We start from the raw sequence: 14,488 nt of genomic DNA on the forward strand, positions 1-14,488 counted from the left end.
GTCAAAGGTCAATGAAGGTCACCGTTCATGTTCAGTGTCCTTGTACATTTGTCAGTAAAGGTTAAAGTTTTCATGTACTCCGGTAGTTACAAACTCGTCCTTTAATGTCAAAGGTCAACAGCCATAGTTAATGCTCTCTCACTATTAATTTGAATTGGCAGATGGACTAAGGTTTTTATGTATTGGCAATACAGTCAACCTCCTTCATATATCATCAGTCAGTGAGGGTCAAAGGTCATGTTAATTTGATGATCTATGCCTAAAGTAAAGGTAAAAGATCCCATGCAAAACAAACACAGTTCTTTACTCTCTTTGCCTTCATTAGTCTTTCCAAGCCCAATGTTAAATTGGCATACTAACCAGGTCAGAGTTCATATGTCAAAGTTCATTTATCGATGTTAGACAACAGCTTGCGGAACCCTCAAATTACATGACGTTATTTTTCGCTGTATATTGAACAGGAACCGTTATGTGAGTGGATATCTGATGACTCGTTTTGTGTCCGCCGTGGAAGATTTTCCAAGATTGAATTTGAAACTGTGGTCTCCAATCCAGGAAACTGTTCCATTCCCTGCAGTCAGTAAGTTCCTTGGCAATAGTGAAGAATATAAGGCATTCTGTGAAGAATTTTGTATTTAAACCTTTGAGTGCTGTCAACCTTCCCACCAAAATTTTAGTGCAAAATTGTATACCAATTCTTATGAATTATTTTGTAATTTATTTGGCAATTTTGGACCAAATAGACATCATTTTTCATTAGCTAGATTTTAATCAAAATTTGTGAAAAAATCTAAAAACAATGTTGTTTGGGTTACATTTTAAAAGGCAACAAAAATTGACTTTGGCACTCAAAGGGTTGATAAGACCTTAGAGCTCCCATTTTGTCATATTGGTATTTACCGGTATATGATGGTTGTAGTTTACCTGACAGATGGGAAATCACACATCTATTTGTACATGCATGTGTGTCTATTCATGTGTGTGTACCTTTCAACAAAGATCATGGGGTTGTAAAACCTGATTTTGCTTCTTTTTTGAAGCCTAGATGACAGAGAAAAACCGCTTTTAAACTGCAAAACACAAATGTAGTTAGCATTAAAACCCCTGCATAGGTTGGTACACACTCGATTTGGGTACAGTTTCTTCCATATTCCGGTACCACTCACCAAGCAGCTGGTGCTGTATTTTGTGCATTGTAATTAAATCTCATGTATACCTGCATGTGGCTTTAACCTGTTCACCCCTAATTCACCGTAAACAGGTCCACAATTGCCATTGATAACAATTGATTTGGGCCAAACCATGGTGCTGAAAGGGTTAATGTTAATTTTGTTCCTTTATAAACCCACCAGGAGAACGACATGTGCGGAATGTACAGCGGAGAAGGATGAGTGTGCCTGGTGTGAGAGCACTCAACGTTGTTTTCCCTTCTCTTCCTACATAACACAATACTCGTACGGACAATGCTCTCACTGGTTTGATAGGTAAGTCTGATTTCTTTGGCTCTTGGGTGCTTCATCAAGCAGCCAGTGTCCTTCTGTATGTGTCTGTTTGTATGATGTGTTTATGTCTCCCTGTGTCAGTATATGACCGTCTTATTTTGAATTTTCTCAGGACACAACGATAATAATTATCTGCCTTGAGTTTTTTATGAGAGACCCCTTGTAAAAATCAGGTGTACAGGTAGGTCAAGTAGCAATATTGAAATAGGTCAAAATGAATTAAATGTCAGAGAAGTTTTGACTGATATGATTGGTGAAAAACATGCGGACAAATGACATGCTTGAGCTGAGACTGATATGAAGTCAAAAAACGACGCGTTCTGCTAACTCTAATCCGTGGACACAAGATGCAATACAGACTCAGTATGTAAATGTATAGCCAACACTGTGAAAACAAAATGTACATCATGAAAACAAAATTTACTCATACCTCACCTTTCAAAGTTAGCATGCCCAATCTGAAAGACGAATCCTGCCTAAGTTTTCTTTGATCTTACGGAGATGTTGTACGACTCCATGAATTAATGTGACAATGTTAAATATCTTACATCTATATGCATCACTTTAAGTGCCACTAACTATGGCTTGAACATCCTTGTAGCCGAATCTAAAATCAGCGATTTCAACGTAAATCCAAAAATACTAAAACAGGATGCAGTTAAATCAAAATGTACTATTGTAACTGCTTTTGTATACAGCTTATTTATTCAGCAAACTTTGTTGAAAATGTGTAAACGAAATCAAGATGAAATCTAGCACTATTCATGTCACAGGTACCCTCTGCCCTTGTAGAGGAGTAGTCTTTCAGTAAATTCAGGAAATATTGATAATTTTAATAATATAATTGACAGCAAGAAGAGAAATGAAGTACTCTATATGTGATTCCAAAACATACTAGTGTTTGCTTGGTACACACTCATGCCCAGGGTTGCCCTGGGCTTTGTGTAAGATCCTTATAAGATGACAACAATTTTGATCCTTGTTAACACTGTATATGATCTTCTACCTTTGAGTCACTTATCAACCTCTCTCTTGGTCAACTGTGGGGGCATTAACTGGAACCAGGGCTTACATAACCTTTCACACACACTATATGGGCTTCCACAGTTTGAGCAGGGTCGTAAATTAGGCTAGCTCAAGGACCAACCTGGGGCCGACTTCGTCTTTTTTTTTAATTTTAACAACCTGGGCTGACTCATAGGCAACCTATACTGTACAGTGTGAACGCAGTAATTGATAAATTTACTTGCATAATTCATTCACAGCCAAAACCAAAAGGAGTGTTTGAATTGTTCATCGTTTACAACGTGTTACAGCTGTCTAGAGGCGTTCCAGTGTGGATGGTGTGGCAACGATGATAATCCTTCCATAGGAAAGTAAGTCACTTTATCAATCAGTCAAGTATCAACTGATACATGCAGTACAGGCACAGGAATATATTTAGGGACAATAAGTCTCGTTGTCTATAAGTTTTTTTCTCTATTTGCTTTTCTTACCTATACGCTCTGCTCGCTTGAGACGTGACGGACTGCGCATGTGTGTGTATATATGCGTAGTAAGATGCGCCCTCTTTCGGTGAACTCTTGCTTCCGCGCGTGACCTGAATATTTTGCAGGATTATCGAGTCTACAGGATAAGACTAGATAATGCCACAATGGATTCAGGTCACGCGCGGAACCAAGAGTTCACTGAAAGAGGGCGCATTTTACTACGCATATCTGACACAGTGTGCAGTCCTTCATGTCTCCAGCGAGCAGAGCGTATAGGTAAGAGAATGGCAGATAGAAAAAAAATTGTAGACAACGAAAATAGGTAAGAGAAAGGCAGATAGAAAAAAAACTTGTAGACCACGAAATTTATTTGGTTTTTATCATATTAGTATTTATACTCCCTGAATATATCCCTATGGTGCAAGACAGTGGGGCTACTCATGGTTGTACATTTGTTAAAAATTAACTGCAGTTACAAAACATCGTACATTACTGCAAACAAATTCTGACAAAATTTGACAGTGTTGCATGCCTGGTTATTTTTTTGGAGCTTGTAGTCTGGGCTGTTAATATGTCTTCTCCAATGTTCAGCGTAGAATTCACATTGTATGTCACAATGAATGAATAATCTAATAAGGAAATTGAGCATTAAATGTTTTCAGTGTCGGAATTGGGACGCACTACCAGAAGTTGGTGATATGCATTTTTTAACTGGCTTGCAGTAAATACCATGTGTACCTTTGTTGTTTTGCAGCTGTCATCAAGGCGATTTCACTGGTCCGAGCTCTGTCGCAACATGTCAAGATTTAGTAGCTGAACAGTACGGTATTTCAGAACCGTAAGTTATTCATTTCAAACCAACTCTCTAAGTTTCCACAGGAGTTTATTTGCGTGTTGCCATTTCAGTGTGTTTTTGCTACATGCAATCGATCATAGTCAGGTCAAGTCGAGTCTCAAGAAATCAAAATAGGTCCAAAGATTTTGACCAATCGCACACAGGCACTTAGTATGCATATCTTTTAGTCTAATACATGTAATCAATATTCTTACCTTATAATCAAGTAATTTGCATATTCCTTGACTTGAGCCAATGGTGATCAGGTAATTAGCATATGTTAATTACTGTTAACCTATCAGTCATTTTATAAGACGAACCTGCATTATAAGTTGCACCATCCTTTGCTTGAGTTGTGTGGGATGAAATCTTTGAAAAATAAAAAATTGAAAACATAATGCATTATAAGTCGCAACCCTTTTTCAGCACAGCTGTCACACTTCTGGCCACAATTGAGGTCAGCTCTGTTCATCAAAAGTTGAGTAGTCAGATTACGATCACCGTCTGTCGTACTTCTATGGTACACATACCAAACAGCCCTTTTGAGGGCCACCACATCCTCCAAAAGAAAACTACCGTAATCAAACTTTAATTTCTTTTAATTATCTTTTTAAGTCAAGTTTTCAATACAGCCAATTAACTTCTGTCAGTACCCCCTCAAAATAAAATAAACTGAGAATTTCCATGTTATTGATATCATGCCCACTTTAAAAAGCACAAAAAGTATATATTATAAGTCAACACCATCTCTGGAGAAATAATTTGAGTTCAAAATTGGCAACATCATAACAAAGACACGTCTTACATAATAACTTTAATGGTACTATCAGTCAAGTAATCAGGATAGTTTATAATGGACAAGTCACAGATATAAGGAGCTCATACTACACCATTGAGAGAGTCTGTATGTTCCCAGAATGTTTTTTGAAAGTCTTTGAATCTTAAAGGCTTCTGGAAAGTTCTGGAAAAGTCCTTATGATAAAATTGAGTCCAGAAATGTCCTGGAAAATTGATAATGTTCCCGTGATTTTCAAAAAGAATATCGGTTAAATCTCGTAAAAATGACAGGGTTCGCGGTAGAGGTCGCCACAGTCGCAAAATGCGACTAAAACTCGTTTGTGGCGAACAAAAACTCATCGGCAATCGCCACGATCTCAAAAGCGTGGCGACAGCTGATTTCTATAGTCGAAATTGATAAAACTAAACTGTCCAAATCTTAATGCTTTTCCACTGATATAAGACAACATAAAAAACTCTTTAGTTAAAGCACTTACTGGAAATTGTAAAGGAAGACAAAATACAGAAAACAGTTACAATTACATTCTCGCGATCTCGATCTCCATGAACTGGCATTCCGATCACGTTGATACTAAGATAGACAACCATAGCCAAAAGCAGCAAAACTCAGTGACGATTCCGAGCTTTATTGACACAGTATTTCATATCGCAGTATCAAATCAAATTGATTACACAATCCCTAGATCAGCGACATTTAGTGAAATTTCCACATTAATCATAACTTGAAAAAAGTAAACGTGAAACAAAGACGTCGTGTATGCTGTCGATCAACAGCATAGTGTGAACCGTAAACTAACTGGCATGGCATGCATTGACTGCACATAAAAGCAAGTCGACATTGCAATATCAAACGGTCTACATCTTGTGAAAACAATGACAGAGCAGTGAAAGTTGTAATAGTCACCGGTAAAAACTCTTCACTGATGAAAGGATAATAGCGTCAAACAAATGAAATTGCATATTTAGAGAAGGAAAACCAACGTCGCATCGTGGCCTTGAGTGACAATAACAATGGCGGATGTGCGGAGTGGGACTATTCTATTTAGGTAACGGGGGTACGGAGGGACACAGATTCATGAAGGTACTGGCAAAACGTGCCATTTTCCTAACGATGCTGTCGCGGGAACTTCAATGTCTCATTGTTGTAACACCTTTTTGATAGTTTTTTCTGATCGGAAAAGTAATTTTACTAACTGTAATCATCTATTCTACGCGCATCACCTTTCTTTATCGGGGTTAAGTAGGGTAGGCATGTAAAGTAAAGTGAAGTAAGCCTTTATTGAAATCCTATCCCAATCGGGGATCTTGATCATAAAGTACAATATAGGTTTTGCAAATCAACACAACAAAAGAGTATATATAGATGAGGATGTAACATGTTCATCAATATTTTACTCTTTTTCATTTTTATTTTGGTCTGAGTTCAAACAATTTTCCCAAATCACATAATGATGATTTGATTGTTCTTGAAAAATGTTTATAAGGTCTTGTGTGTCTCTGAATGTGTTTTTACAAATGTTTAGTTTACTTAAAGATCATGTCTACTGTCTGTGTAGCCTTTGCAGTGAAAAAAGAAATGTATAGTCTCATGTATCTCGTATATATATATATATATATATATATATATATATATATATATATATATATATATATATATATATATATATATATATATATATATATATATATATATATATATATATATGTATGTATGTATGTATGTATGTATGTATGTATGTATGTATGCATTTATGAATGTTACATCAAAAACTTGAAGACTGAAGCATATTTTCTACCAGCATTTAGTATGTGGGCTAATGAAAGTTGCGTGTGGCTAATAAAATGAAGACCAAATTAGCCACACTGAGTAAGTGTGGCTACTAACTTGAAAATCCTACCGCTAACCCTGAATGACATATAAAATGATGTATAAAAGTGACATGTTGTACAAATCGTAGCTTAAAAATTGCATTTTGATCCTAAAACAGTCCTTGAAAATCACTGAAAATTTCCTCAAAGTCCTTGTATATGAAGTGACTCAGAGGCTATGGACCCTGCCGATTGACCTGTGACAGAAGAGCAAAATACAGTATTACTGACCAATGACAGTCCAAGTAGTCATTGATATAATTGCAAAATACAGTGTTACCGACCAATGACAGTCCAAGTAGTCATTGATATAATTGCAAAATAATGTCTCAACAGAGCTGATTGGGCGTACAGTGTATGTAAAGACGTGGAGGAGTGCAGACTAGATCTTGACGACTGCCATCACAATGCTACGTGTGTCAACACTGAGGGCAGCTATCTTTGCCATTGTAACAGAGGATACCAGGGGGATGGTCATGCAGAGTGCAATCAGACGTGAGTTTCATCACTATCTCTGAGATATTAACATGTTCCATCCCCGATTACCAGTAAATAGGTCCATAATCACCATTGATAACAATGGGTTTAGGCCAAACCATGGTGGCAAAAGGGGTAACTATTCTTGTACATGAGAATTTTTCTTCCTCCCACATCAACTATGTGTAAACCAACCATGTGTAATGTACAGATCATTAACCAATGTGTAGTTGCCACACAGTCACTGTGGACCACTGGGTGACTCTCCAACCCAGCACCATGTCAGTTCTAAGACCAGTATGAAAGCTTGTACTGGACTGCAAGCATACACTCTCTGTATGCATGTCTGTTTGTATATACTGTACTGTACTGGTGTAACACATGGTACACGCATCAGTATGAATATATGTATTTAGCAGATATTGTCAGATATAGCTGGTATAATAAAATCAACATGCTAAAGCTCCTTAAATTGTAATATTTGATGATTTTTCCTGCATTTTTTGTTCTACTTGTGAAATACAGCAAAAGTGATGAAAATCAAATGAAAAGTTGCAGTATTATCTCTTCAAGTTTGTACTAAAAGTATATCGTCAGGCAATGCCAACTGTCTTTCATATTCTTACTGCAAGCTAAGCTGCAGATCTGTGAACAAACTGAGTTACGACGACACTTACAAATCAAAGGAAGACTTGTTTTCACTGAAACAAGCCTATCAGCATTCACATCTATTGACCCTGCTTTGCTGTGGTCTCAGTATTGTAGTATCAGTGTTATTAAACTGTGCAAAGTTGAACTCATATTTTGCTCAAACCTCTAGAGGTGATATCAAATCCAAAATGCTTGTGAACATTTTCCGCTCTGCTGGCTGCACGGATATGGAGAATGTTCACAATTGGCAAGGAATAGATGACCAAAGCTGCGGTATTGATTAACCCTTTTCAGTGCCAAAGTCAAATTTTGTCGTAACTATAAAATGTTACCTCAGGTCAATTTTTTCAAGTCCAAACATTTTTCAGATTTTCCCCGAAATTTCGATAAAAACTGTAGCCTATTAACACTGCTGTCCACTGGGTCCAAAATTATCGAAGAGAAAAGAAAAAATATTCATAAAAATTAGTAAAAATGTTTCCCTGAAATTTTGTCAGAAAAGTTACAGCACTCTACTATTTAAATGATTTCATGATTTTGTCTACAGGTGTTACTTCGAGTGTATTCACGGCGTATGCAGTGGCAAGCCGGAGTTTGAGTGTATGTGTGATATTGGTTGGACCGGTCCAGACTGTAACACCAACTGTGGCTGCAATAATCACAGCACTTGTATATTCGGTGTCGGGATGTGCGACGAATGTCTTCGTAAGTTGACTATTTTTCTTTCACAAAATCGTTTATATCGGTACAGGTTTGTTTGCGAACATTACTCAAGGAATGTTATGCATTCTGTGTTCAGAATGTAAAAGTAATTGCTGCTTTTCAGATATGCAAATTGATTTTCCTATAGCAAGAAATGGCTGCCAAGTCATTTGCTAATCACCTTCTTAATAGGGGTGTGGACTATACAGAATGCTCTGACTTCACCAAGGTAGGCCAGTCGACTCCTGTTTATTTATTAATAATTCCTTGACATTCTGTATGTTTGCCAAAAGGAAGAATAACCATGGTGTCACATCCATGTTCTGTATATCTGCACATGTGGTGTTTCTTGGAGACATTAAAATGGTGATCAGATACATTATATCTTTACCTTGCCTTTAGACTGGACACAAGGAGAGTTTTGCCAGTTCTGTAGACCTGGAAGTTTTGGCAACGCCACCACAGAGGAAGGGTGCCGGGAGTGTGCCTGCAACGGACATGGGAATGCCACGGCGGACCACTGCGATGTGTACTCCGGTGTGTGTTCGTGTGTGGATAACACTGGGGGTGATCATTGTGAGGTCTGCCTGGAGGGATATTACGGAAACCCTAGGTGAGAAAATCTCTGTCTGTCTATCTGTCTGTCTGTCTGTCTGTCTGTTTGTGTGTCTGTTAGTGTGTCTGTTCGTGTGTGGATAACACTGGGGGTGATCATTGTGAGGTCTGCCTGGAGGGATATTACGGAAACCCTAGGTGAGAAAATCTTCTGTCTGTCTGTTTGTTAGTGTGTCTGTTTGTGTGTATTTGTCCATCTGTCTGTCTTTGTGTTTATGTTGGTATGTACCGGTATTTATATGGACAACCCACAGGAGTTCATTAGCATGATGGTGTTTTCTTTTTAAACTATCTTAAAGGTCCCCATTGGAATATACCGTACTCATCTGATTATAACCCCCTAGCTTGGCAACATAAAGCTCTTGGAAAGCCGAGTGTTTTCAGCCACACATGCTTAATTTATGCTAATTTATGCAGGGCTACTGAAAACCAATAAAATTTTCAATCACTTTCATAACCTCTTCACATCCAAAGAAATTGAACAAGACAGAAAAGACATACTGACAAGATTTGATTTAGTATTCTCATGATCTTATGAAGTGGCATGCCAGAATCACATTGAAAGTGAGAGACAACTGTACGCAAAAGACAGCAAAACTTAACAATGATTTACTGGACCAGTCTATTTGACACAGTGTTTTATGTATTGTTGTTTCAAATCTGATCACAGAGTGCATGGATGTAGATGTGATGATTTGGTTAAATTTCCTCTTGAAGTACATCTTGAAATGAAAAAGTATAACTTGGAACAAAAAATGTCACGTAGGTTACCAATATGGCATTGATTGACATTATAGCGCGAACAAGCATTCAACTTTCACGTTGGCTGCCTGTAAAAGCAACTTAAATTTCCAAGATCAAATGGTCAGCATCTTGTGAGAGCAGTTAGTGTATACCAGTATGTGTATTAAATCAAGAACACCAGGGGAGCTTGTTGATAGGTGTTCCTGAAGAAAAAAAATGGAAACCCATTTATAAGATATAGTCTGTGTGTGTGTGTGTCTACGTTTGCTGTGTCAACCTCGCAAGGGGAGTCTCAGATTATTGTTCTGTGTTCCCTGAGAGATAAACAGAAAGCAAAGTGAGATACAGTCTGTGTGTCCATCTGTGGCTACCATACTGGTGGACACACATAGACTGTATAGCTCTGAATTTCTCTGAGTCTGTTCTGGGCTCAATGTTAAAATGTGAAAGTTTCTTTTAGAGATAACTTTTGTTGAGAAGGTGCACCAATTAGCTTTGACAGTACAGTTTTGTATAATAATCGTTAGAATATGTATTGAGAACAAAGATGAAGCTGCAAGATAAGAAAGTATTTATTTCTTCACATCATTTTCACTGCTTTATCCAACCAGTCCAATATATAGACATGGGTGAAGGAGGCAAGGATATGCTAACTTTTTTTTTTCTTCAAAAACAAATATGATTGTTTTTGGCAAAATATGTGTACTTGAAATTCCTTTACTTTTGGGTCAGAAAGAGCATGATTTAGGAAAAGTTTAATGGTGAATCAAGGATGAATTCACCCGAACACAAAAAAAGTTGTTCAATGATATCAAAGTCGACGTTTATGTACATGTACGGTGGCCCAAAACTACCTGTTCTCCGCATTCAAAGTCTGCGTCGCATTCAATTGTTTTTCTCTCACATATGTCTCCGCATTCAAAGTCTGCGTCGCATTCAATTGTTTTTCTCTCACATATGTCTCCGCATTCAAAGTCTGCGTCGCATTCAATTGTTTTTCTCTCACATATGTCTCCGCATTCAAAGTCTGCGTCGCATTCAATTGTTTTTCTCTCACATAAGCTTATGTCTCCGCATTCAAAGTCTGCGTCGCAATCAAATGTTTTTCTCTCACATATGTCTCCGCATTCAAAGTCTGCGTCGCAATCAAATGTTTTTCTCTTGCTTATGTCTCCGCATTCAAAGTCTGCGTCGCAATCAAATGTTTTTCTCTCACATATGTCTCCGCATTCAAAGTCTGCGTCGCAATCAAATGTTTTTCTCTCACATATGTCTCCGCATTCAAAGTCTGCGTCGCATTCAATTGTTTTTCTCTCACATATGTCTCCGCATTCAAAGTCTGCGTCGCATTCAATTGTTTCTCTCCTAGATGGGCGTCGCAGTCAGTGATTTTGTCACCAACACATGAGGGCGCTGGCAAGTTTTTGTGAGCGTGACCCTCGCTCCATGACCCATGATTGCATCCGGAAAAAGTATCACTCTTTCAGTGTTCGTGATCGCGAAAAGCTCATTGATTTCGAAGGTAAGTGACAAAGTTATTCATTGTATTGTAAGCTTATGGGTTAATGATCTAGCCACCGTCTAGCCCTGGATGTATTGGCAGTTGTGGGACGGGCTGCCGTTTTACATTCGGACGCTCATGTGGGACCCATTATGATGCGCCCATACTGGTGAGCAGCGTACCCCCTTGGCTAGATCATTAACCCCATAAGCTTACAATACAATAAATTACTTTGTCACTTACCTTCAAAAATGAGCTTTTCGCGATCACGAACACTAAAAGAGTGATACTTTTTCCGGATGCAATCATGGGTCATGGAGCGAGGGTCATGCTCACCATGTGTTGGTGACAAAATCATTGACTGCGACGACCATCCACAGGCGGCCCAATCACTATTAATCAAGCTTATTATTGAGTTTTTCTCTCAGTTTTCTCTGTCACTATCAGTCCCTCTCCTTTTCGTCATGCTCTGACTGATCGTAGTAAATAAAATAAATGACTATATAGCCTAACCTAGCCTCTTGACTCTTTATTTATTTTACACCCCATTACAAGGATGTTTATCTCTCATATACACATCTTGTAATTAATTAGTCAACACAACTAATTATGCTAATCCGTGGACTTATCAAGGGTTGGTCAACATTGGAAAGATAGAGATGTAAATGAAAAAGGAGCCCGTTTTAGTAACCTTTCCTATCTTTCGCGATGTTGACTAACCTATAAAATCCCTGATAAGTCCACGGATTAGCATAATTAGTCATGTTGACTACTTAATTACAAGATGTGTGTATATGAGAGATAAACGTCCTTGTAATGGGGTGTAAAATAAATAAAGAGTCAAGAGGCTAGGTTAGGCTATAAAGTAATTTCTTTTTATTTCCCACGATCAGTCAGAGCGTGAAGAAAGGGAGAAGAACTGATAGAGAAAACTGAGAACAACTCAATAATAAGCTTATTAACCCTTTTCCTGCCAAGTCCATATTTCACCACCAGGTCAAGATGGTTAAAATTAATGAAACACAACGTATTCCATATGATGTATTTTAACATAATACTGTATATTTGAAGGCTGTTGAAAACATAATACTGTAAAGTTGATTTTTTTTTGACAAAGATGCTATAACATACGAAGCCAAGTGGGTGAAAATACTCATGTTTTGGCTCAATACCGCTTTTTACTGACTTGGCTGATGGGGAAGTGATACAGTTATTACTGTCTGGCAGGAAAAGGGTTAATAGTGTTTGGGCCGCCTGTGGCCCATCTAGGAGAGGAACAATTAACTGCGACGCAGACTTTGAATGCGGACACATATGTGAGAGAGAAACAATTGAATGCGACGCAGACTTTGAATGCGGAGACATATGTGAGAGAAAAACAATTGAATGCGACGCAGACTTTGAATGCGGAGACATATGTGAGAGAAAAACATTTGATTGCGACGCAGACTTTGAATGCGGAGACATAAGCTTATGTGAGAGAAAAACATTTGATTGCGACGCAGACTTTGAATGCGGAGACATATGTGAGAGAAAAACAATTGAATGCGACGCAGACTTTGAATGCGGAGACATATGTGAGAGAAAAACAAAACAATTGAATGCGACGCAGACTTTGAATGCGGAGAACAGGTAGTTTTGGGCCACCGTATACATGGAATTCTGGCGAGAAATTTTACATCTGTACAGTTTGAAATGTGTAACACCACGTATCTGTGGATATTTATCTTTATCAGAAATAATGGAAGATGTTACCAGCTCTGCAACGGTCGCACTTTCATCACTGATGCCGTGTCATCTGCCTTGGGTTCGCACAAGGGTGACGGAGTGCATGACCCTAGCCATGCATACTGTCTGTGGATCATATCGGTGTTTGACAACATCACTGCACCAACACTGATACATCCTGTGCCTACAATATCAATGACCATTGAAGACACCATTAATCTGGAATGCCAGGTATGTCCTTTCTTGTGTACATCTCCCACACCTATCCTCCTCCTCCCTCCCCCCAAAAAGAAAAAAATTAAAAGGCCAATGGAGTTCTGCCCATCCATATAGGCATTAAAACATAAATAACTTAATGTGGGATATATTGATGGTGTTTTCACCAAAATGTTTGTGCGGAGGGCAAAATCATCAATTTATGGAGACACTGCTGACCATTTTTCATCCAGGCCTGTACCAGGCAAAGCACTACTGGTGATGTTGGACTGCACTGCAGGAGGTAGTTGGCCCGATCCATATTCAAAATAGGGTTAGCAGACTGCAAATAAAAGAGAAATGGTTCTCGTCAAAACAAGTCATACAATTTCATTTTACAATTACAATTACATTTTCATAATACAAAAGGAGGCCCTGTCTCATTGTCATTATCTAGGGAGGTATGAAATACTTTATTCATATTCATATTTACCCATCTTTATTCATATTTACACATCGAGCAATTTTTAGAAAGATAAAGGAAAGTCAACTGATGAAACTTTAGGACGTGCCAATTGCACACTTTTATTTGCAAATATCTTGCAAAGGCACACAATAAATGATTGTGGAAGTGAACATTTCACGCCTTAGGGTCACAAGGAATAATCCTTACATTTTGTGTGTAAGACCATTTCATGAGCCCTGTAACATGATATGTTCAATTTGTGATGCTAAGCTGAATAGACTGATGACTGCACCATTGGCTAACAAAGAGAAGTTTCTTTTCATCCACATCTTAAGATCCATTGCAGGATTTCGTACACCATTAGGACGTGGGCTAGAGGGGTCTACGTGCACCCCCCCCCCCCCCCACAGGATAACAAACCTGTATTTTTCAGAAGCCTTGGGATCCCTAGAATACAGAATGGAATTTTAACAGAAAAAATATAGGGATGGAATAGCTGTTATGGTCATGTTTTGAAGGGTACCGCAAAATCACGATTTTCCAAGCCAAATGCATTTTCGTCAAATCTGTCTTCTTGTAAGTCATGTGCTGAGCTCATTTTTTAACATAACCTCACTTGTTTGGTATCATTAGAAAGGGAATTTATTCTTCTTTAAGATGACATATTGTACTATGCAATATCTTCTACAGTTTTTGTCAAATATAACCAAAACTTACCCCTTACCCCAAAATTTAACATTGCAAATTACAGTAAATCTCAAATTCTACCAATTTTTTAGCTAGGCATAATAAAAAATGCAATGCTTTGTCTGAAATCTGTTTTATTTCATACAGGGACATGTCAGAAATATGAAATAGACTTTTAACAGAAAAAATATTGGGAATCTACAGCTGTAACAGTCATATTTTGAAGGG

The 14,488-nt window shown here is 38.0% G+C and overlaps 1 protein-coding gene across 1 annotated transcript in view; it reads left to right on the forward strand.

Moving 5' to 3' along the window:
• LOC139128115 (multiple epidermal growth factor-like domains protein 8) overlaps positions 1-14,488 on the forward strand; it is a 98,319-nt gene that overhangs the window by 45,610 nt on the left and 38,221 nt on the right. The window contains exons 16-23 of the mRNA XM_070693957.1: positions 462-580; positions 1,353-1,484; positions 2,768-2,878; positions 3,747-3,830; positions 6,831-6,989; positions 8,170-8,327; positions 8,727-8,937; positions 12,921-13,143. Coding sequence (XP_070550058.1) covers positions 462-580; positions 1,353-1,484; positions 2,768-2,878; positions 3,747-3,830; positions 6,831-6,989; positions 8,170-8,327; positions 8,727-8,937; positions 12,921-13,143 — 1,197 coding nt within the window. The remainder of the gene's footprint in view (positions 1-461; positions 581-1,352; positions 1,485-2,767; positions 2,879-3,746; positions 3,831-6,830; positions 6,990-8,169; positions 8,328-8,726; positions 8,938-12,920; positions 13,144-14,488) is intronic.

The sequence above is a fragment of the Ptychodera flava genome, chromosome 3, assembly GCF_041260155.1.
Source record: "Ptychodera flava strain L36383 chromosome 3, AS_Pfla_20210202, whole genome shotgun sequence".
Lineage (NCBI taxonomy): Eukaryota > Metazoa > Hemichordata > Enteropneusta > Ptychoderidae > Ptychodera > Ptychodera flava.